The sequence below is a fragment of the Macrobrachium nipponense genome, chromosome 2 (genome assembly GCF_015104395.2).
Source record: "Macrobrachium nipponense isolate FS-2020 chromosome 2, ASM1510439v2, whole genome shotgun sequence".
In the NCBI taxonomy this organism is placed as follows: domain Eukaryota; kingdom Metazoa; phylum Arthropoda; class Malacostraca; order Decapoda; family Palaemonidae; genus Macrobrachium; species Macrobrachium nipponense.
The window spans coordinates 105946173-105969153 of record NC_087201.1 but is presented as its reverse complement, the minus strand read 5'-3'; the positions used below and the strand labels follow the sequence as shown (position 1 = coordinate 105969153).

Below are 22981 nucleotides of genomic sequence, written 5' to 3'. Positions count from 1 at the left end.
AAAGTTGTTTCTCGTTCGGTCGTTCATGGCTGTACACGTTCATGCAACGAGTATAACGTTATAACCATACTTTCATCATTCTCTTTTGCTGTTATTGAACTTATGTAACTAGGAGATGGATAAAGTTAGGCTACTGTAATTTGGTCTCTCATAAAATTGGACTATCGTAAGACGAATTATCGTAACTTGAACACTACAGCTACCTGTAAACTGTATAAACCTTATTAAAGGATTAAAGCTAGGCTTTTTTCACTTTACAGTATTTATAATGCTATAATGTACTGTACAATACTACTGTACAGTAAATTCTATATTACTATACTGCATAAATGTAATTTTACTTATTGCGCCATTGTGGGATTACGGCGCCTTTGACTGGTCTAGAGTTTCGAAAGGTGTGCAGTGGCCGTAGGCTTTAAAATCGCTTAAGTGTCGAAAATGAAAATCACTTAGCGTTGGCGGCCAGGAACGGAACCCCTGCCACTAACTGAGGGCCGCCTGTACTATCTGACTTCTGCATATGGATACTGTCAGTGTAACAGACTAACCCTGGGGCTAACTGTTCGCACACAAAATCTGGCAGCCCACCAAAATTCAGTGACCTGGCTGAGTTGTCCAAACACTAAACCTTAGGATAACACTTTAACCTATATATATATAAAAAAATGTAGTTTTTAGAGCTTGCACGTTTTTCATATTTCAAAGGTTCGTAAACCTACACACTAAAAAAGTTTCCTGAATAGGCCCTGCTGAAATAGGGTGTCTTATACAATCACACATCTTTTCTGACTTCAAATATGGTAACAATTTAATCTCACCCACTACCACCATAAATTAATCAACCTCAGATCCTAAAAACAGACCTTATCACTGTGCTGCATTACTCACTATGCTATCAACTAGCCAAAACAGAAAGAAACTCGTCACCTATTTAAGTCAGAAAGTAGTGCTTGAACTCCCATACACATCAACAGTAGCATAAAGTGTAGCACTGAATGGTCCTCCTCACCTTAGCAGTAAGTTGTGTCCATAATTCATTGATCTCTCGCTGCTTTCCATATATAGTATCTGCAGCCTCAGGGTGAGTCTGCATCAGACGGTTAGCAGTTTCATCAAGCTGTCTAATTTTATCCCCTAAGGCAGCAAGATCTCTCTCCAAGCCTGAAAATTTAAGCCAGATTCATAAATGTACTGTATAAGCCACTGCAAAATACTTCTGATATGCATAAATCCTCCCATGAAAACTATACCATAAAGAATTACATTTCATAACAAACTACATAAGCACATATATTCATATTTATAAGAAACTACCTTTTTACAAACCTTCATGTTTGCGCTGAAGAGCCTGAACTGATCTCAAGTCTTTTCCACAATCATCATTGTTGAGTGCTTCATCCTTTTCTTGGATCCAGTCCTTGGTTTCATCAACGTCACGGTGGAAGCGCTGTACCTCATGAGCTGATCCCAATTGGAACTGACGCTCCTAAACAAAGTGAACACAAGTGAAAACTTAACTCAATACAGATTATGTCCTTTCAAGTTTTGTTAATGCAAAACTGATAAAGCTTCAAGAACTGGAAATAACAAAATCTTTACCTGGGCCATCTGTTGCAGCGAGTTCCATTTTGTGTTGAGGTCTTCAATCTGAGTTTGAATCTTCAGAGCAGCTTCTGTTTGTCCTAGACTCATGAGCTGCATGGCTATCTCATTCATTTCAGCAAGACGTACCTCATTGGCTTGCAAGTCTGTTTTGAAATCGTCAAACTTCTTTTGCAGAACCTCGACCTAAACAGAGAAAACATTAAAAAATACTTCAATTACTCTGGCCTCCTCTTTCAACCTACCACATCAAAACAAAAATAATCAGACTCCCAATTTATATTATTATTTCTTTTACCTGTTCCAAATCTTCTCCAACATCTTCGATCTGGGCATGCTGCTCCTTATCCTTAATCCACTGTGCTAATTCTGCAGCCTCTCTTACCAAAACATAGGCCTGAACAGTTTCACTAAGTTTCTTTTGGCGTTCCCGTGCAGAAGCCATCAAGTTTTCATACTGACCCTGGAATGGTGTTTAAAGCATTTTGAATACAATTCTTAAAAATTTTAAAACTTATATCTCTTCTTCTTTCATTACCAATAAAGCACATTTCTGTTATGCTAAAAATTATTTACCTTGCTTGACTACCATCAAATAACAGATCAGTAAAGTAGTAGTTAATATCAGTACTGTAGAGTAAAATATCAGATTATTAACGCTTAACATATATAAAAGCTTCCACATATAATAATACTTAATCTTGACTCACTCTTATTTGATTCTGGCGTGCAGCAATAGAATTTCCATCAGCCAGGTTCTGTTGAGAGGCAGTTAAGCCAGAGTCAATCTTCTTTACGTAGGCAGCAGGAACAAATCCCTGCCGATCATTTACTTCTACTTTCCACCAGTCCTTATTTGTAGCATTCAGGAGTGTTAGCACATCATTCTTCTTCATGGACACTTCACGAGGCGACTTCTCAGTGTAATCATAGAGAGCCACCACACATTCTTTGCCTGTAATATCCATAACAGGTACTTCCTGCTGACGACATCCAGCAGCCTGTTCCTCCAAGCTGGCTATAGTGGAACTGAAAGCTTCCAAGTCACTCATGAGGGCCTCATGTTTCTTCAGAAGAGCTTCAGCTGAATCTTCATCTTTACCAAAGTCTCCACCACCTGCAATGGGTTCCTTCTCCTTCATCCAAGATTCAGCTTCATTTGCATCTGCAAAGTATTGGTGGGCTTGCATGGAATCATCAAGGTCTTGACGGCGCTGATTGGCACGCTCCTTGAGTTGGGCCCAATGCTGGCTCAGGGTGTTAACTCGTTGTTTTATCTCTTCACCAGCAAAATGACCATCACTGATCATTTCCTCTCCAGATGTGGTAACAGCAATAATTCTGTGCTCATGATTGTTGATTTCAGCCAAGACAGCTTGGTGTTTCTTGATTAGATTTTGTACCCCAATAAGGTCCCTTCCCCGATTTGTGGAAGCTGCAATGGGTTCTTTTTCCCGTATCCAAGCCTCTTCATCATCAATATCACGGAACAACTGCTGAACCAACAGAGAATCCTTAAGACGTTCTTTACGAAGCGTCATTGGCTTCTGAAGTGCATTGTACCGTTCCTGAAGCGCCAACTGCTTAGCTTTGATGTTGTCTGCATCAAAATGCCCACGATCTACAAACTGATCGGCAGCAATCCGCACACCATCAATTCTATCCTGATGTGACCCAACATCAGCTTCTAAAAGGGCATGCTTTTTAAGCAGATTTTGTACACCAGTAAGGTCTTTACCATAATCCTCACTCATCAATTGACCTTCAATCTCAGAAAGCCAAAGTTCAATATCCTCAACACCACGATTGAACTGCTGCTGCTGAGAAGCTTCTTCCAGCTTTGAGCCCTTTCTACGTGTAGCTTCCTCAAGTGATGTCCAAAGCTGCAAAATTTCCTCCATACGACTACCAATGCGTTCACTGGCATAATGATCAGAGTCCAACAGCTCTTTTCCAGTAGATGTAATTTCCTCAATACGAGACTTGTTTGCACTCAACTCCTGATCAAAGTTTTGATGTTTTTGGACTTTCCCATTCAAGTTAGTAGGATCTAAATAGCTATCATCAGTAGCAAATTTTAGTTTCTCATTGATCCAACCTTTAGTTTCATCACAATCTCTTTCAAACTGCTGGAATCTATATGAATCTTCCAGCATCGTACGACGGCGAGCCGACATATCAAGCAATGCTGCCCTACGTTCCAAAAGAAGTTCACGTCTCTGGGATACATCATCTGCAGCATAATGCTGGCCTTCAATGAGCTTAGTAGCAAATTCATCAAGGGCCTTGATTTTCTCTTCCTGGGCAGCTAGAGATTTCTCAAAATCTTCATGTTTTTTAATAAGGGCCTCAACTGAGTCAATGGAGTCGCCTAAATCTTCATTTTCCAAGAAAGCCTCCTGCTTTGCCATCCATGTGTCGGCTTGCTCAGTGTCACGGTAAAAGAGTTGCAAGTCCATGCACTGTTCATACAAGATACGGCGCTCTTCCCAGAGAGCCAGCAAAGCAGCTTTCTCCTGAGACAAGGTGCTCAACTTTTCTACTACTTCAGCCTTGGCATGATGGTTCTTCTCTACTAACATTTCACCAGCTTCATGAGTACTCTTAAAGCTGTCCTCCCGAGCATCAATTTCACCCTTGTGTTCCTGATGGCGTTCTAGTAATGCTTCTGCTCCTGCAACATCCTTAGCTAATTCATCAGCTGTAATTATTGCTCTCATATCATTAATCCAAGATATCAGGTCACGGAAATCAGACAGGAAGCGATGAAGGTAATGTGAATCATCCAGACGGCGGCGGCGTTCCTGTGCCTTTGCTGTCAAGGTTGACCAAGAGTGCTCAATTTCAGCTAATTTGACCTTTATCTGTTCAGCATGATCAGAATGAATACCACATAAGCGAGTTGCTTCTTCACCTAAAGTAGAAACTTTATCTTCTAAGGCAGCAAGGTCACGTTCTAAACCCTCGTGCTTGCGCTGAAGTGTCTGAACAGAAGCCAAATCTCTTCCATAGTCATCAGAAGACAAAACAACATCTTTCTCAGCAATCCATGCAATGGTTTCATCTGCATCTCTATTGAAACGTTGAATTTCATGGGCCCCAAAGAGCTTCTCCTGCCTGGTGCGTGCAAGCAGACGCAAACGTTGCCAAGCTTCATTCAAGTCCTTCTTGCGCTTGTTTATCACCTCAACTTCAGGGTGGCCATCAGTAACTAATTTTTCAGCCAGAGCATTGACCTCAGTGACCCTGTACTCTTGAGCAGCCATATCCTTCTGGAATTCATCAAATTTACGCTGAAGAACTTCAACATGTTCCAAGTCAATGCCAAATTCTTCAGAAGTAACAAATGTCTCCTTATCATTAATCCAGTACATGACTTCATCACACTGGCGCTGGAATTGCACCAACACCAAAGCCTGCTGTAGTCTCATTCCTTTGTCCGCCAAGCGACTCAACAATAGCTCCCATAATCGATGAAGCTCATCTGAAATAAATTAAAATACTATACTCCTAAAACCAATCACTGCAATATCACAACAATGATTAACATTACTCATTTACTCTGAAGGTAAATTTTATTTAATATCTATCAAGAGGAAAATTATAATCTGATAATCAAGAACACTGAAGATCTACTGTAGCAAACTGTTACTGTACTGGTAATGATTTTTAAAAATCACTTTACACCTAAATTCAAAATAACTATGACTTATGACAGTTTAAAGACAATTTACAAAAAATTATAATACGTACATAACCATTCCAAACAATAAATTACATCATACTCAAAAGATATATATAGCAATATAAATTATTATCAGCACACCTTTTAGTAATTACAACAATACTAATACTAGTCATGATAAGTGCAGCTTACCCAACTTCTGCCTAATAACATCAGAGGCAAAATGCTGCTGGTTGATCATTTCAGAACCTGTGTTGTCTAACACCACTATAGCATTTGAATGAGCTGCCACTTCAGCCTCAAAGGCTTGATGTTTCTGAATTTTTGCCTGAAGATTGGTAGGATCTTTGTAGCTCTCATCAGATGCAGCTTGCAATTTCTCATGAATCCAAGATTCCAACTCATCAGCATCACGTTTGAAGTACTGAAATAACATTCAGTAGATGTTAAATTAAAGCAAAGCCAACTAATCCCTTCCATACATTGTATTCTTTTCTTACAACCTATTTCAATACTGATAAATGAAAATGTTATTATGTACTCAATTTTGCAAATGAGTATAAACTACACTATAACAAAAAAAACTAATAAATTTATTTTATTAATGATTTATAAGACATTTCTCTACACATATTCTATCCTCCCAGGTAAATCACTGTGTATGTGAAAACAGGTATGAACAAAGCTACTAACAAAATTAGTGTACTGTTAAAACTAGAAATAGTTTTAACTTAATTTTTTAAGAAACTCACCTGGAACTTTCGCGAGTCTTCAAGCTTGTCCCTCTTCAGACGAGCATCTGAGCGAAACTGGGAGTACCTTGAGAGAACCTGGTCTCGCCGATCCTGGATGTCTTCAGCGGTCTCCAGGATCCGCACTTCTTTTACAACAACATTCCCCTCCATGTTGATGTACTTCTGTTTTTGTATGTACTCTCAAATCTTTTATTCTTCTGCAGAACTTTTAATAATGCTACTGACCCCGACTTGCTTTTGTCAAGTTTATGTGCTACTGTGCTTATGACGGCTTTTGGCACAATCGCAAAACTTTACAGTGAAAAATAGGAATTCCACAACCTGTAAAATAAATTCTAATATTAAAGCAGTTTTTCACAAATATAAAATATTCACACAAAATAAACATTCATAATCAGTGACAAAAAATTTTTCACTCACACTCAATTTTATGGGCAGTGATAAACTAACAAAATTACAAGCAGAGCCATACTATATCTAATACATATGGAAGAGCTTTTCTAAAAACAGATTTTAAGCTCAAAACTATTCTACCAGATTTCCTTACAACACTATGCAATATCATGTACATAATACTAAAATAACCTGCCATTTGCAACTAGGTTTACAGCTCCCTCAGGGATCTACGTATTTGATATGACACAAAAATCAGTCAAACGACAATGGAACTCACACAACTCTTGCAGAGTAGCATGGTATTTACATTTATACACCCAGACCCTACCTGGCCAGGGTGGCACGCATGGGGATAGTGGAAGGAGGCGGCTTTACAGCTCTGGACTCGTTAACCCTTGTCATAAACAAAAATGCCAGTGACATGGTACCTGAGGATATACGTATATCTTAACCTAATCTACTCTGGGTGACACATCCTAACTGGTTATGGAAGCTCCTTGAAACCCTAACCCATCTTATCGATCACCTTAAATCATTAAAGACAGCCAGGACTACTTTGAAGTTTGAATCCTTAAATGCGGTACTTAGCATGGTACTAGCAGTGTGATTAAAAGAGCCTCACTCATCCCTATTACAGGCGGCATTGGTTAACAGTGACCAGATTTTACAGCACTTGTCTAGTGATACCGTTAACTGAATTTTCAGCGACAGTAAGCGGTTTAAAGGTGCCGATCTCCATTTAGTGGTGTCAATATCCGGTTAGCAGTGCCATTAAGCGGTTTATCGGTATTATTATAGCGGATTTTTGGTTAGCGGCGCTCAGTCAGGAACTGAACCCCCGCCGTTAACAGGGGATTGCCTGTAGTTTGTTTTCAGGACTCATTAAGTACCATCAACTGTTATTGGAAGTGTTAATTTTTCAGTTTCATGATATGAAGGAGAAAAACAACGTAGGAAAGAAGCTACCAGCAAGCTTACACTAGTCTTAATGCATTAAAGCACTGTGCTTCAAGTGGTACAGAATATTGACTATTGTTGTTTTTTAGTTCACTTATCTTAAAAATGCTGTACGTACTTTTTTTCCGTTTTGTTTTTCCAGGTTCAAGGATTTTAATATTTAATAAGTTTCTCAGCAGTTGATATACCCAAAACAAAGAACTTAACAAATTAACACCATAACCTTATATCTCTAGATCCCCCACAAAGGCACCCTAGCCTGTCTATGAAGCATCTGAATACTACTATGTGAGACCTGGGTTCCTTACTTCCAATGAGAGACCTATCTGAAGCCTCAACCAATCTTGCCCACCATTCTAGTGTCTCTCAAAGACTCGTCAGCACTGTAATGCTTCAAGTAAAATTAAATGGACCTCATCCTCAGCCTCAAACTTCTCCAAAGAAACCATGTGACCAAAAAGAAAAAGCCACCACTTCACTGGAAGCTGCTCTATGGGCTCAAATCCTGCCACAAGAAATTGTTTACTCTCTCCAAGAAAAAAAAACCCTGTAAACAGTAACACTATCCTCATCCCCAGATAGACATTTGGCTGCACCCAATCAAGCGGGGAATTTTACCACTGATTAGAGTACTATAAGACTGAGCCAGATTGGCTAGGGCTAGCCAGTCTTCCAAACAGAGCAGATCCCAGATCCCAAGATGACACCAACCCCCCTATGGGAGCTAACATTCAAATGTGCTTCCAAAGATGAGTTTAAGTATATATATAAAAAAAAAATTCCCTGCAAAAAGAAAAGATACTAACTGCAATACAGAGGGTTTATTTAAACATGAAAGTAAGCATCCTTCATGTCCATAGAATTCATCTAATCGTTACACTGAACAGCCGTCAGAACAGTGCTGGACGATTCTATGGAAAAGGGAGTCGGCAGAACAAACTTGCCAAGGATGCAGACATGTGGCCTCCAACCTGTGGACATTTTCAGAACGAGAAACAGGCAAAGTAGAAGCCTAGGGAGGCTTTCAACACCAACTCAATGACCACCTTCTTTAACAGATTCAACTTTCTTGTGCAGGGCTAGGAACCTCTCATAGTGATGAAAGTAAGGGTAAAAAGGAAGGCCACTGGTGATGCCTGACTTCCTGGACATTTTCAAAAACTCTCTTTCCTGATTACAGACATCCTCCCTAATCATTTGAAAAAGGAAGAATTGAGTAGGTGCTCATGCAGCAGATTGAAAATATATGCAGTTACTGACTTCTGAGAAGGTGGAACCTTTGAAGTTAAATATAAGCATGGAATTAGTAAATGAGTGTAATGTTAGTCAAGAAGCAACTGTAATCATCCTGTTGAGGCAACCCAAGAACTCTAAAGACTATTCCAAACTATGGAATCAATCATTATGGTGACAAATAATCTTTAAGCTGGCATAATGAATGAGCAACAGCAGTTAGTGAAAGTTCTTTTCTTCAGGTCTAAACAAGTCAAGTAGTCTGCATATTGAACTGAAGGTGGCTTCAGAACAGTATCACATGAGACAGCTCTACACTACAACAACAAGAGAAATTTCCTCAAAGCACACCTGAACCAAAGTAGAAAGCTTCAACCTTATTGTTGTCTTACCAGGAGACAATAGGCTAATATGCAACAAAGACAGTCTCTCCACCATATCTAAACCCTCAACCACGAGGGTAGAGAGAAGCTCATTTGTCTAAGAGCTGCCTACAACTGAAAATGACTCTTCCACCTCAAATTCATCCTACATAAGTGCCAACGCAGGAGCCAAGACAGCAGAGGCCAATTTCTCAAGTAGTAAAGCAACAGGTGAGGTGAAGAGGCAAGACGGTAGGTGGGGCACTCTTTTGTGTAACACCTTAGGCACCAAGAGGCAGTCAAGAAAGTAATGACATATAGGTACCAGGAAGGGGGTCAGACAGCTGGGAGGGAAGTCAGTGAGGCCCAACATGACTGACTTAACAGCTGGATGATGACAGTTCACATTACAAAAATACTTCCAGTATAGCATTTAAGTTTAGTTTCTAGGGAGGAACCTTCTGAAGAGGCAGCAGGAGCAGCAAAAAACACATTCAAGATGGCAGGAGAGGTAGGGACACAACTTCAATAAACTAAGATGAAACATAGGGAAAGATGAAAATTATAAAGGAGAAAAAAAGGAAATAAAAAAAAAAAAAAACAAGCAGGGTGGAAACTGAGGAGCAAATTCCTTGGTTATATGAACAAAAGAGAAAACAGCAGATTAGAGTAGAGTATAAGCCAGTTGAGAATGGTAGGTAGAAAACAAAGAATAGGCTCAAAAATGACAAATTTGTAAACTAATTTGTATTTTTCATAACTACCAAAAACACCTGAGGTCTTAACATTAGGATTAACTAGCGCCAAGCTGGAAACCGATAGAATTAAATTTAAACTTGTGCGATCCAGGGACTATTGGCATCTATACCAGGTCACGGGCATGTATACCCAGAATGCCCTCGGCGTCGTGTGACCGACCCACCAGTTATACTTCTAACCTAGTTAGACTGCTAGAGGGGTGGTTCGAGGTGGGCCTTTAACTGTTAAGACCTCAGGTTTGTATAGTTATGAAAAATTATATTGTTATGATACAATAAAGTTTCATACATACTTACCTGGCAGATATATACATAGCTAAGACTCCGTCGTCCCCGACAGAAATTCAAATTTCGCGGCACGCTGCAGGTAGGTCAGGTGATCTACCGTCCTGCCCTGGTGGCAGGATTAGGAACCATTCCTGTTTTCTATCATATTTTTTCTCTTCCACCTGTCTCCTTGCGGGGAGGCTGGGTGGGCCCTAATCGTATATATCTGCCAGGTAAGTATGTATGAAACTTTATTGTATCATAACAATATCATTTTCATACAATCAACTTACCTGTCAGATATATACATAGCTGATTGGCACCCTTCTGGTGAGGGTAAGAGACAGCTTACTATATGGAATAGACAGGTAAACAACATATGTTGTAGGTATAAATAAAACCTTGGTTCCTACCTGATAGGTGGTAGACTTCGTGGGTGTTTGCCCAGTAGTCTGCATCACCTCAAGAAACTTTAGCGAGATATATGATCTATGGCCAAGAGTTTCTTGTGGGTCTGCCGAAGGGGTCTTATCCACTTACTCGGCAGAGCCTGAAAGGACTTTGTCAATGGGTGCTGATCCACTTATATGACAATACACCTTATGAAGGAGCGCAACACCGATCCCGATCACCTGATCCTAACACGAGGGTTCGCGCTCAAATTGGAAAGAGTTATCCCCACACTCCTTTCAAAAACCCCAATAATTTCACTAAGTTAAAAAACTTTAACTCAAAGTTAAGGATCAGTGTCGGCTCCTTATCCCAGTAACGTATCCGCAGAAACGTATAAACCAAAAGAGAAGGATCTCTCGTAGGTTAACTTGACATCCTTTGTGTAATGAGAAGTCAACACAGAGTTGCCTCTACCGTACAACACAGCTAATATGTCTTATATGACATATTGTTATGTAAAGAACAAGAATTTGCAAAAGCGCGCACTTCCTGCGCTTTTAATTCTCAGCTGTTTGAAGGAATCAAGTCACTAATGAAGTGCTTAGGAGAATCTCCATGTTTTCAAGAAGACAGGGCTTTCTTGAAATGGATCTCACCCGACTGAAGCCTGAAGCCTGGCAGGAACCTCGCGCCTGGCTGGTGCTTCGCTCTTGTTGGCGCCTAGCGCTTGTCTGGTACCTTTCGCTTGACTGGCGCCTCGCATCTGGATGACGCTTCGCGTCTTAGCTGGAGATTCGCGCCTAGAGCCTGGCTTGCGCCTGGCTGGCTGCTCGCGCCTCGCGCCTGGCTGGCGCTTTGTGCCTGCCTGGCGCCTCGCGCCTGCCTGGCGCCTGGCTGGCGTCTAGCTCCTGGTTGGAGTGGCGCCTTGCGCCTGCCTGGAGCTTCGCGGCTGGCTGGCACCTCGCGGCTGGCTGGCACCTCGCGCCTGGCTGGCGTCTCGCGCCAGGTTGGCGCTTTGTGCCTGCCTGGCGCCTGGCTGGCGTTTCGCGCCAGGTTGGCGCTTTGTGCCTGCCTGGAGCTTCGCGCCTGGCTGGCGTCTCGCGCCCGGTTGGAGTGGCGCCTTGCGCCTGCCTGGAGCTTCGCCGCTGGCTGGTACCTCGCGCCTGCCTGGCGCCTCGCTCCTGCCTGGCGCCTCGCGCCTGGTGGCTCCTCCCCACTTCTTGCCGGAGCTTCGAGCTTGGTAGAGTCTCGAGATGTCTGGCAATGTCCACATCGGACACTCTTATCTGTCCTATATGTTTCGCATCTAGCGCATCTGTGTCAGGTTGTAGGCCCGGTCTTTCTCCTCATCAGACAATGACAGTGTTCTTGGGGCTGTCTGCAGGTTTCTTCTTCCTTACTGACTGTGTCAGAAGGTCTTGAGTCGCCTTCTCAGTTAATGAACGAGAAATGTCCTTCACTACTGAGAAGGGAACAAAAAGTCAGACAAAGGCGAGTACAGAAGCGCTGCCCTCTGAGCGTGGGAGACCGCTTTGGTTAAAAAGACACTATATACTGTCCTCTTTTTAAGAAGACCTGCTCCAAACAAAGAGGAGATCTCAACCGAGCCATCCTGAACCGCTTTGTCTATACAAGACAAAATACACAGAAGGACTTCTGGTTCGAGTCCTTCAGAATCATGGGCTTTCTTGGACATCACCCCAAGGGACCAATCTAAGAAGTTGAAAACTTCCAATACATGAAAGAGTCCCTTGAGGAGATGGTCCAGTTCTGAAATGCCCCAAGTTATACGGGCAGAGTTCAAAACCTTGTCTACGTGAAGCGTTCAACTAAGGTCGAAAAGTCCGCTTCTGACGTAGACGGAAGAGAAATACCCCTATTCTCTCCCGTCTGATATCAAATGCCTCTTTTACCAGCTAGTCTCGCTGGAGGCATGCAGAAGACCGTTCTAACTAACACCTTCTTCAACTTCATCCAAGAGTCTAAAAACTGAAGAGCCCTCTTCATCGAAATGGCGGGCTTCATTCTAAGAAAAAACGAAGATTTCTTCGTCTTTGCACTCGAGAAAAGAGAGCGCGGAGAAGGAGGAGAGGCAGGAGTCAAGTCGTCTCCATACTCCTCTAGAAGCAAGGCTGTCAAAACATTATAGTTCGACAGTCCTTCTCTTCCTTGAAACTCCTCCTCCGAGTTTACTTCTAACTCGGGGTCTAGATGAGTCTCCGTTGCTAATTCAGTACGTCTTTCCTCTGGAGACAAACTCCTAAAAGGAGAGGGGCTAAGGGAATGATATTCCTTCCTCTTCCCCGCTTTAATAGTCCTGGAAGGCGCCAACAGCCCAGGCTTCTCTCCATAAATGGATGACGCTTCCCGCTTGGATGACGTTCTAGTCAGCCAAGCGTCCTGGCTGACGCCTCCCGTTTGTGTGGCTGCTGACGTCTGGATGACGCCTCGCGTGGAAGACGCTTCGCTCTCAAAAGGCGTCCCTAACTGGCCGCCAAAATTTTGGTTGGAGCCTCGCGGTCTAAAAGCAGCTTTAAATGACTATTCATGTCTTGACGACGTCTCACGTCTCTCTGGCGTTACGTGTCTTCCGTAAGATTCTCCCGATCTCGCTCTCGAAACCGAAGCCTCTGCGATATGTTTGGAAGCTTCACGTCTGCATGACGCCTCTCGCTTCGCAGGGGAGAGAGGACGAGACTTCTTGATTGGAAGCGCAACGTCCTTCCTACGAGGCGCTAACACTCCACCAAAGAGGCCAGTTGCTCTTGTACTGGCAAGATAATCTTCCTTTGAAGCTTTTCCCACGTCATCTTCAATCGGGGGAGAAGTAGGAAAACGAAGCAGTCTATAGGAAGCCTGTTCGTCTTCTCACAACTCTTCCCAATAAATGTTTAAACATGTTAACAGTTATTAATCGTCGATCGAGAAGGATCTCTTGTTAACGCGAATAGGAGCGAAAAAAAAAAGAGATTCTCGATGCTCTATGCGATATGAGAGTGTCGTGGAAATGGCCTAAGTGATTAAATGGGTAACAAAATCAGGAACGAATCTTGCCGTTACCGAGCTTGGTGTCCGAGAGTCTACTGGACTCCTAGGTTAATAACTCGCTAAAACGAGAAAATCTTGGATGGTGCTCTTGGCTCACTGCGCCAGGCTGGCGCTGCGCTTCTGGCGCAAATTTTGCGCCAGGCTGGCGCTTCTGGAGCATTGCGCCAGGTTGGTACTTCTGGCGCGTTGCGCCAGACTGGCGCTTTCTTCTAATTCTTTTTATGTTATGTGCCAGAACAGCTGTGCCTTTATGGTACCCGACATCCTTTCACATGTTAATTCCGTTCTTAGTAGGAAAAAACTTTATATACGTAGTATAGTCCATTCAGGGAAACAAGTTCTGTTCCAAAGAGAATGTTTCCCATCCGACTCATCCATCTTCTTCTGAGCAGGTACTCTAATAAGCTATGCTTTCGTAGCCTGAGAGCATTACATAATATAATTGTTCTGCTGCAATAGAAATCCTTTAATAAATGTTACCTACGGTAAACGCATTGAAAGGTTGTACTATCTCTCTTATTGAAAGCTTCTTAGCAAAAGGCATACAATATTTATTTATGTTAGCTTAATTATCCCCTCAATCCGAGGTTAAGACCGCGATTGTAGGGGAGAGATACGGAAAGTTATTCCCTCCCGCAGGAGAGAGAGAGATTCGCCCGACCGCTCATGACTGACACCTACATGGTACTGACAGTAACTGGCATAGGCGTACTGCGTTGGTCTCAGGCTCTCAGCGAAAGCAGTCCCCGCTTACTCTTCCAGAGTTGCCAGCTACTCCAATTAAATAAAGGAATTTAATAAAAATTTATTATCGAACTTCAGGCAAAGTTCTTATTAAAGCAATTTTAATTTAAGCGAAACAATACTTCGATAAATCTAGAAGCTAAGTAGGTGTAGTCTTAACAATCCCTTTAAGCGTAGTCCTTCCTAGGAAAGACGTAGAAGGATACTTGTAATGAGTTGCACAGAAAAAGAAGTAACTACGGTATGTGTTTATGAAACTGACCGTATCGTATTCTCATACAGCAGAAACTCTACTACCTTCTACTATCTTCGTTCTTTTCGTAATATGAACGATAGAAAGAGTATATATATACATATATATATATATATATATATATATATATATATATATATATATATATATATATATATATATATATATATATATATATATATATATATATATATATCATACATATATCACACATACACACATATATATCCTTAAGGAACGAAGTTAATCAAGGAACTCTTTAAATCTTCGTGATTTCTCATAAATCGCGGAAGAGACAGAATTCCTGTTCATCACTAGGGTTTACGGAAGGAAGTAGATATTTTCTATCCGCCATCATACCCAAACGTCGATGAGATCTTATTAAGAAAAACTCCCAAAGCTCTTGCCTCCTCAAAACGAGGGAAGAGCATGGATGAAGGAGGAGGAGAGTCCCGCATTGAAGAGGAATTGCCTAACAGAAAGGAGTCTTCTGAATAATGAAAAGGGGCTTCTCTTAGTATCAGAATCCTTCTGACAAAAGCAACGGCCGCCTGTGCGACATCTTGCACATTTGCCAGGGGAAAGTTGTTCAAGTTAAAAATTCAAAAGAGGAGTCTCGCGACTGACCTCTCTCTCTAATGAAGATTTTTGAAATCTTCTGACGCCTGGCGTCTGGATCCTTGCGCCTAGCGCCTAGCGTCTGGATAGTCCGCGCGCCTGGAATGTTCCGCACGCTAGAAAGGAGACTCGCTCCTGGAACGTTCCGCTTGCGTGGAAGGTCCCGTGCGCCCTAATAGATCCGAGCGCCTCTAGTCTTGTTATACGAGCCTCTTGCCAGAAAACGTTCAATGGAAGCATCCTTCTGATTGCCATTCTACTATAAGGCTCCTTAGTTAAGCCGCTGTTTTCTCTTTGAAGGCGCCTTGCGCCAAGAAAAAGTTCTGGAAAACGCGGCTCTCACTCAGTTGCTGGAACCGCGGGCTCTTACCAGTTGCTTGGAAACGCGGCTCGCGTTTATCTGTATGAACGAGGCTCGCGCTAGTCTGATGGAACGCGGCTCGCGCTAGTCTGTTGGAACGCGGCTCGCTGCTGGCTGTTGGAACGTGGCTCGCGCTAGCTTGCTGGCTGGCTCTCAGCCTCTCGCTCAGTGAGTCAGTGTTCTCTTATTCTGAGAAGAAACGCCAGATCGTCCGAACTTCTAACATGTACATTCTTCGTCTTTTCGGATGTAAGATGAAGAAACGGAAGAAACAGACGCACTTTTTAAAGGCTGCCTTTGCAATGGCTATCCCTGGCAGTCTGGGACGTTTTACAGATCCCGAGAGGAACGCCCGATCGGTGGGGATTCTCCATAACCTCCGTAAGGCTTTCGACTTTTCCTTCTCCTCTGGGCTTGTGAGTTGGAAAAAAGGGAAGAGGTCTAGGCCTGAGAGCGAGACAGAGCCGATCGAACGCACCCTCTACTAATTAGGACGCCTTCCAATGGCGAACTTGCAGTCTGGGACGATCTACAGATCCTGCGAGGGGACGCTGATCGGTGGGGATTCTCCATAACCTCCGTAAGGCTTTCGACTTTTCCTTCTCCTCTGGGTATGTGAGCTTGGAAGAGGTCTAGGCCTGGGAGCGAACAGAGCCTAACAGAACGCACCCTCCACTGCACTAACAGTAAAATCACTTCTTACCTTTCAATAGCTCGTATTTAGAGCTACCTTCCTTTGTCTTCAAATTGCAATATGAATTTGAAGATTCTGTGAAGTAAGAAGGAGATGAGGATACCACACTACTAGTAATGTTAATGCTCTAACTGCTCGTTAGTACGAGAGCTATATAAACTTCTAAAGGAAGCGTAACTATTCTTTCCTTTTACATCGTCAAGAAGGAAGTTAGCTCAATCAATTCTAACATTTTACTACACGTTATTATGAATAAATATTAAAATTTTCCTTCTTGCAAACTATGTGATTGTCTACCGAAAAGTTCGGTAGTTACACGTAAACAATTCTTCGAAATTTTCGAAGCCAAAGTTATCAAAACAAATTAATATGCGTATGCCGAACCAAAGATCCAGTACTTCCCTGCAAAAGATAGCCCAGAAGATCGATGGCGATGAAATCCAAAAATCAAGTCAGGAGGAACTGCAAACGTTGTTTACATTCCAAGCGACAGAAAAAATATGATAGAAAAACAGGAATGGTTCCTAATCCCATGCCACCCAGGGCAGGACGGTAGATCACCTGACCTACCTGCAGCGTGTGCCGCGAAATTTGAATTTCTGTCGGGGACGACGGACGAGTCTTAGCTATGTATATATCTGAGGTAAGTTGATGTATGAAAATATAAATTAGTTACAAATTTGTCATTTGTTCATATACGAAACAAACCTTTGGTCTTAACATTAGGATAGACTTACTTATTGGAGGGAGGTAAGTCTGTAACTGACTGAGAGTTTGCCACCTAAATCCACTTCCGAATATTAGGAGCATTCTAAGAGAATGGACTATAAACCTTTGAACCAAAGATATAAGAGAATCTATTGGTTTCCCTCACCGGGTGCTGGTATCATGCCATGGTTTATAAACTATGGGGAAATAGAGGACCCTCTATTCTCATAAACCACTCTTGTCCCTTGTATCTGGATCTACCATACACCCCTCCCTTCCATATTACCAAGAGGGGTGTGTTGCTACTGAAAGTATACTATACTCCAACATAACTTTACAGTATGGCTGACCACCTCATCTGCATCTAGTCTGTTCCAGCTCATGATGGTACTCTCCTTCATACTGCCCGTAGGTAAAGGAGTAGAAAGAAAGTAGTAAAGAAAAAAGACCAGTCATCCCATTCAATCTACTTTAATACCTTCTTTCATACCTTCATCTTAGACTAGACACAAACTGACCCGCCAGGGGTACTGGATGAGCTATACCACTTGCTGGGCCGCCACCACTGGACCCAAGGAGAGGGTATCCAAGGATCTATGGGCAATGTCTTTTAAATAAAAAGGAAGTGAAAGTCATTTGGCGTTTCCAAACACCAGCTTTCAGAATTCTCTCCACAGACATATTCTTCTTGAATGCCAAAGAAGCACTCTAGCCTCTAATGTCATGAGCCCTAGCCCTCTCTGGCTATCTGACCCCTTCTTCTGTCATGTAGCATTCCTGATAGTTTCTCTTAGCCAAAAACGATATTGTATTTCTAGACACTTCCTTCTTGTTCCGTCCTGTACTTACGAACAACTTCCTGCACCCCAGAGGTGCCTTGTCCTCCTCAAGTACTCTCTTGTTACCCTGACGGGACACAAAAGCATCCCATCTTTGTCATTATCTACAAAATCAGCCAGAGAAGGTTTGGAAAAAAGTCAAATCTGCCATCCACTATTGATGGGTTTTGAGTCTTGGCCACGAATTCTGGCACAAACTCGAATGCCATTGACTTCCAACCTCTTGAGTGCTTTACAATAGATGACAGGCCATGTCCGTAGTTCCCCACCCTTTGGTTGAAGCTAGGGCCAATAAGAAGACTGTCTTCAGGGTCAGGCTCCTATCTGTGGACTGCCTTAGTGGTTCGTAGGGGGGTTTTGTCAGACTACTCAGTACCATGGTCAAATCCCAATCTGGGGCTTTCAGTTCCTTTGGTGAACATGACTGCTCAAAGCTCTTCATCAACATGGCCAACTCCCACGAAGATGAAATGTCCACGCCTTTCATGCGTAAGACCGAGGCTAGAGCCGCCCTGTACCCCTTCACAGCAGACACAGACATATGCCTTTCTGTCCTGAGATATCAGAAAGTCTGCTAATTGCTGAATAGGGGTGGTACCGAGTGGAGGACAAGTTTCCTCTACGACACCAATCACAGTATGCTGACCATTTTCCTTGGTATACTGCTGCCACTGACTTTCTGATGTTTCCTGCCATGTGCGCTGCTGCTTTTTTTTGCAAAACCCTCTCGCTCGCATGAGATACCACTCCCCGGGAGGCTGACATAGCAGGCTGTTCCATGGGGGTAACTCTCTTGGCACGTCTATCAGGAGTTCCAAGAGGTCCGGAAACCATTCCGCCTTTGGCCATAACGGAGCTACCAGAGTCATTCTGAGGTTCCGAGACTGCATTACCCTGTTCAGAACCTGACAGATTAGACAAAAAGGAGGAAATGCGTAGACGTCCAGATTGTCCCATGGGTGTTGTAGAGCATCTTCTGCTACGCCTCTATGTCCGGGACTACCGAACAATACACTCCCAACTTTTTGTTTGTACCTGGTTACGAATAGGTCTATGATCGGCCTTTCCCACAACCTGAGCATTCTGTCCACAACTTGTTGGTGCAGAAGGACCGACTACCATTTTCCCAGGATCTGATCCCATCGGCTCAACTTGTCGGCCACTATGTTTCTTTTTTCCGGAATATATCTGGCCCTGATGTACTACTACGTTCTCTACAGCCCACTGATGAAGTTGAACTGTCATCACATGTAACTGCTGAGACACTAGACCTCCTTGTTTGTTTATGAAGCTACTACTGTGGTGTTTGTCTGACATCAAAACCACTGAATGTCCCTGCACCCTCTCCCGGAATTCCTGTAGTACTAGAAATGCTCTTTTAGCTCCAGCACGTTTATATGGAGTTTCTGTCCTCGGCGCTCCATTTCGCTGAAACCATCAGCTCTCTATATCCGCTCCCCAACCTTCTAGTGACGCACCTGAGAACAGCAGGAGATCCGGTGAGGGTTGCTGAAGGGGAACACCCACTGTCAGATTGCTGTCCTTCACCCACCACAGCAGGTCTTCCTCACTTCTGCCGACAAGGGAATCTGCTCATACGGGTGATCTACTATTGGAGACCAGAACTCCTTCATCCTCCATTGTAGAGAACGAAGGTGTAACCTACTTGTGGTACTAGCTTCTCCAAGGAAGTTAGAACTCCCAGTACTACCTGCCACTGTTTTGCTGGCTGTGTTTGTTTTTCCAGAAAGGCATTCACCACTTGTTTGCATTTCTCTACTCTCTAGTCTGTTGGGAATACTTTGGCTTTTATTGTGTCTATGCCCATTCTCAGAAACACCAGCCGTTGACTTGGATCCAACTGCGACTTCTCCCGATTTATCACAATGCCTAAGCTGTGACAAAACCGTAGAAGGGTAGCTCTGTCACTGAGCAATTTCTCTCTGGACTTTGCTATCACCAGCCAATTGTTCTAGATATCTTATTAGCCTGATCCCCTGAGCAAGCGCCCATGTCGAAACGAGAGGGGGAACACTCTTGTAAAAACTTGAGGAGATGGTCAATCTGAAGCACAGAACTTTGAAACTCAAAAACTTTCTCTGCAAGACTAAGCAAAGAGAAATTTCCTGGAAGACTGATGGACTGGATCTGAAAGTATGCGTCTTTCAAGTCGATTTTCACATAAAGTCCTTGCTCCTGACTGCTTGTAGGACCATCTTTGGAGTTTCCATTTTGAATCTGGTTTTTCTTATAACAGATTCAAAGTTGACAGGTCTATTACTGTCCTCCAGTCCCCACTGCATTGAGTACAAGGAAAATCCTGCTGTAAAACCCCTTTGACGGAATGGATTTACTTGTTCCACAGCCCCTTTTTCCATCTCTTCTTCACTTCCTCTTGGCAGATAAAAGCCTTCTGAGGTTCTTGAGCATAAGCGCGGGTGAGGCAATGGCTGTTCTGTTAGGGGTGGGGATACTTGCGAAACGGAATCAAATAGTACCCGACTCTGAGAACCTCCACCACCCACTGCTCTGCTCCCACAGTTACTGCCACACCTTCCAGTGATTTGCCAGGCAACCCCCCACTGGTGTGGCCGAGTGATGAGAGGCGCCTATCCTATTCGTTCTAGAGCCCCCTCCTCTTCTCCTAATCCCCTTCCTCTCTGTTATTTCTATTGTGAAAGGGCTGATAAGTCCAATTTATTTTATAAGCTTGCTTATAACGTAGCAGCCTCTTGGGCAAGTCATCGGAGGGCATTCCATTTTCACTTGATCTAAGGTTAATCCAGCCTTAACCTTACCACATTTGGGTTAATTTGTCAAGACAGTAAAGGAACCGTCGGTGTCGTATAATATTTTCTATGTTTCATCATTGGAGGAGGGATGAACTTAAACTATCTATTCGATATTAAGGAATTATCCCTTCCCGCAATCTGTGTGTTACGTGTTTGTATCCTTTTTCACACCAAACGCCATGTCAATCCCCGTAGAAAGCATACTGGCCGGTTTTTCCGTTCTCTCGTCCGGAAATTATTGAATTGACGAATCAAATCAATCACCTAGGCATACGACGCCAGAAACTCTTGGTTCTCTTCCTCCTCCGGTTCTAGCGTACTGTGCTCAGTCACAGGAGACGCTATCTCATTCCTATCCCCTGACAATCGTCCGGGTGCTTCGTGGCCGTCTGCCCCTACGGCCGCGGCTTCTTTGATCTCCGCTGACCGCCGCCGGCTCGATCCCCGAACAGTCAGCAGGAGAACGAGACCATCTCACTCCTTCTCTGCTTGCGGATCTAGAGCGAAAATCTCTCGAAACCGAGCTCACTTTCCTCTTCATGATGAATATCATCTCCAAACGGGACCGTCAAGAGAATTCGGCCTTGATAAATAACTCGCTATTTTTCGACCTTTTAATAGGAGCCTTATCATCTTTCCTCCGTATTTTAAACGGTCTTACAGGCGAAACCGGTATCTGTGCTCTATCCTTTGCTGCACTTTTTGCCCCCAACGCCGATTTCGCCAACGACACTGTAGATTTCCTTTGACTCTTTATAGTCTCTACTGGCAACTCCTCGTCGGCCGTTATCCCATCGGCCGCCAACTCACTCGCTCGTTCGGACTCTTGTAAACGGCTTCGCCCACTAGCTTTGAGCTTACAAGCCACTGACTTCTTGCCTTTCTTGCTGACTGGGATGTGACCATCCTGGCCCGAAGATGAAGAAGAATTCACTCTTCTCCTCTTGGCCCAAGAAACAGTCGCGAAATCCAGTATCCTCCAACACTTGACTGATACACGCCGTGACGTCATCGAACTTAGCGATGACGGCGAGCTAGAGGAAGAAGACGAAGACGACGACGAATCATGCCTTTTCTTTTTGTCTTTCGTATTAATTTTCTTCTCTAGATCCTGTAACTTCTTCATTACAGTGTGTAATACCGAGTCTGAAAGCATATTTGAGTCCGGAGGCAGCGAAGAAGACTGAGAAGCAGTCGGCTGTGACATCATCGTGTCTGCCATCGTGCCAATGTGGGTGACGTCACCAATCTTGTAGGGAGAGATTGGGCTGCTGCTGCTGGCATCCCTGCGTTTGCAGCAAAACTACCCCCAACGTTCTGCATCACCATAACCAAAGAAGTTGTTGGTGTAGCCGCGACATTATTACCCATAAAGTGCAGGCCCAGGGGATGAGGAATATTCAGCGCTGCCGGATTCTGCTGGAACCGTGGCACCATATAATGCGACAGCAAACCTTCCAAGGTTGGTACGCCTGAAAGGCCTAGCACCGCCCACATACCCTCCATCCTGTTCGCATCGGGAGCCAGCACCTGGAACAAAGAGGCGACGCTCCCCCCTCCCTGCTGGGAACAAAGAAGCGTAAATATTATGCATTAAACTACCTAAAACCCCTCCTGGCATTTCTGAAAACGAACCACTAGGAGAAACCGAAGGGGTATGGGACAAATCAAAGGCAGGTAGCGAAACATATGGAGCAGTCTGGTGTATTGCCGATACAAAAGAAGCCAGCGACCCTTGGTCATCCAAAGATGGCATCGACTCCTTTCTTTTGTACTGGCCTTTGTCATAAAACTTCCTCCACTGTTCCACCAACCAACCATGACAAACAGAACAAGGATTAGTAATTGTACTCCCTGCACCGAACACACGTTGGATGAGGATCCGTCGACACAGAAGTTAGGAATCTTGAACAAGGAAAGCCACTGACTCCTGGGCATTTCCTTTGTCTCGTCTTCGAAACGGAAGAAGATACCGACGGCGATGCAAAACACTCCATCTCACTACTTACACACTCTTACAGCTCACACCCACACTGAGGGCACTCAGAAAGAGAGAATTAATAAGAAAAATGAAATTGAAATGGATAAAAACGGGCAAACTAAAACCGGCTTTAAACAGATAGACAGAGAACACGTCCTATCTTGAAGGCAGTAGAAAGATAACTGGCGGGTCGGTCACACGACGCCGAGGGCATTCTGGGTATACATGCCCCCGTGACCTGGTATGAATGCCAATATCGTCCTGGATCGCACAAGTTTAAAATTAATTCTACCAGTTTCCAGCTTGGCGCTAGTTAATCCTAATGTTAAGACCGAAGGTTTGTTCGTATATGAACAAAAAGATTGGGAAACATTAACCTGGGTAACAGAACTCTTCACAAACAAACAGTAACCAAGTTGGTTTGGTTATCTCCTACTACAGTGGTATTCACTGCGCTGCTTATGAGCCGTATGGAAATATATAAATCAATCATTATCAAAATCCTGGATTATGAGGTTACCTCTGTTATCTGATA

The 22981-nt window shown here is 43.4% G+C and overlaps 1 protein-coding gene and 1 pseudogene across 1 annotated transcript; one reads left to right on the top strand and one right to left on the bottom strand.

Annotated features, from left to right (window-relative positions):
• LOC135221268 (spectrin alpha chain-like) overlaps window positions 1-22981 on the top strand; it is a 136960-nt pseudogene that overhangs the window by 57914 nt on the left and 56065 nt on the right.
• LOC135220888 (spectrin alpha chain-like) lies at window positions 953-6369 on the bottom strand. The gene is made up of 7 exons (XM_064258497.1): window positions 6040-6369; window positions 5480-5711; window positions 2313-5086; window positions 1901-2065; window positions 1600-1788; window positions 1327-1486; window positions 953-1161 (listed from the first exon to the last, which is right to left on the bottom strand). The coding sequence occupies exons 1-7, from the start codon at window positions 6190-6192 to the stop codon at window positions 968-970; spliced, it is 3867 nt and encodes a 1288-aa protein (XP_064114567.1). The 5' UTR covers window positions 6193-6369; the 3' UTR covers window positions 953-967.

What these genes read in the sequence shown, in the direction of transcription:
- LOC135220888 (XM_064258497.1), bottom strand. Translation starts at nt 6,192, where the DNA reads ATGGAGGGGAATGTTGTTGTAAAAGAAGTGCGGATCCTGGAGACCGCT. An exon ending in TGTTATTAGGCAGAAGTTGG is followed by an intron (nt 5,087 to 5,479) that starts GTAAGCTGCACT and finishes AATTTATTTCAG; the next exon opens with ATGAGCTTCATCGATTATGG. An exon ending in TTGGAGAAGATTTGGAACAG is followed by an intron (nt 1,789 to 1,900) that starts GTAAAAGAAATA and finishes TTCTCTGTTTAG; the next exon opens with GTCGAGGTTCTGCAAAAGAA.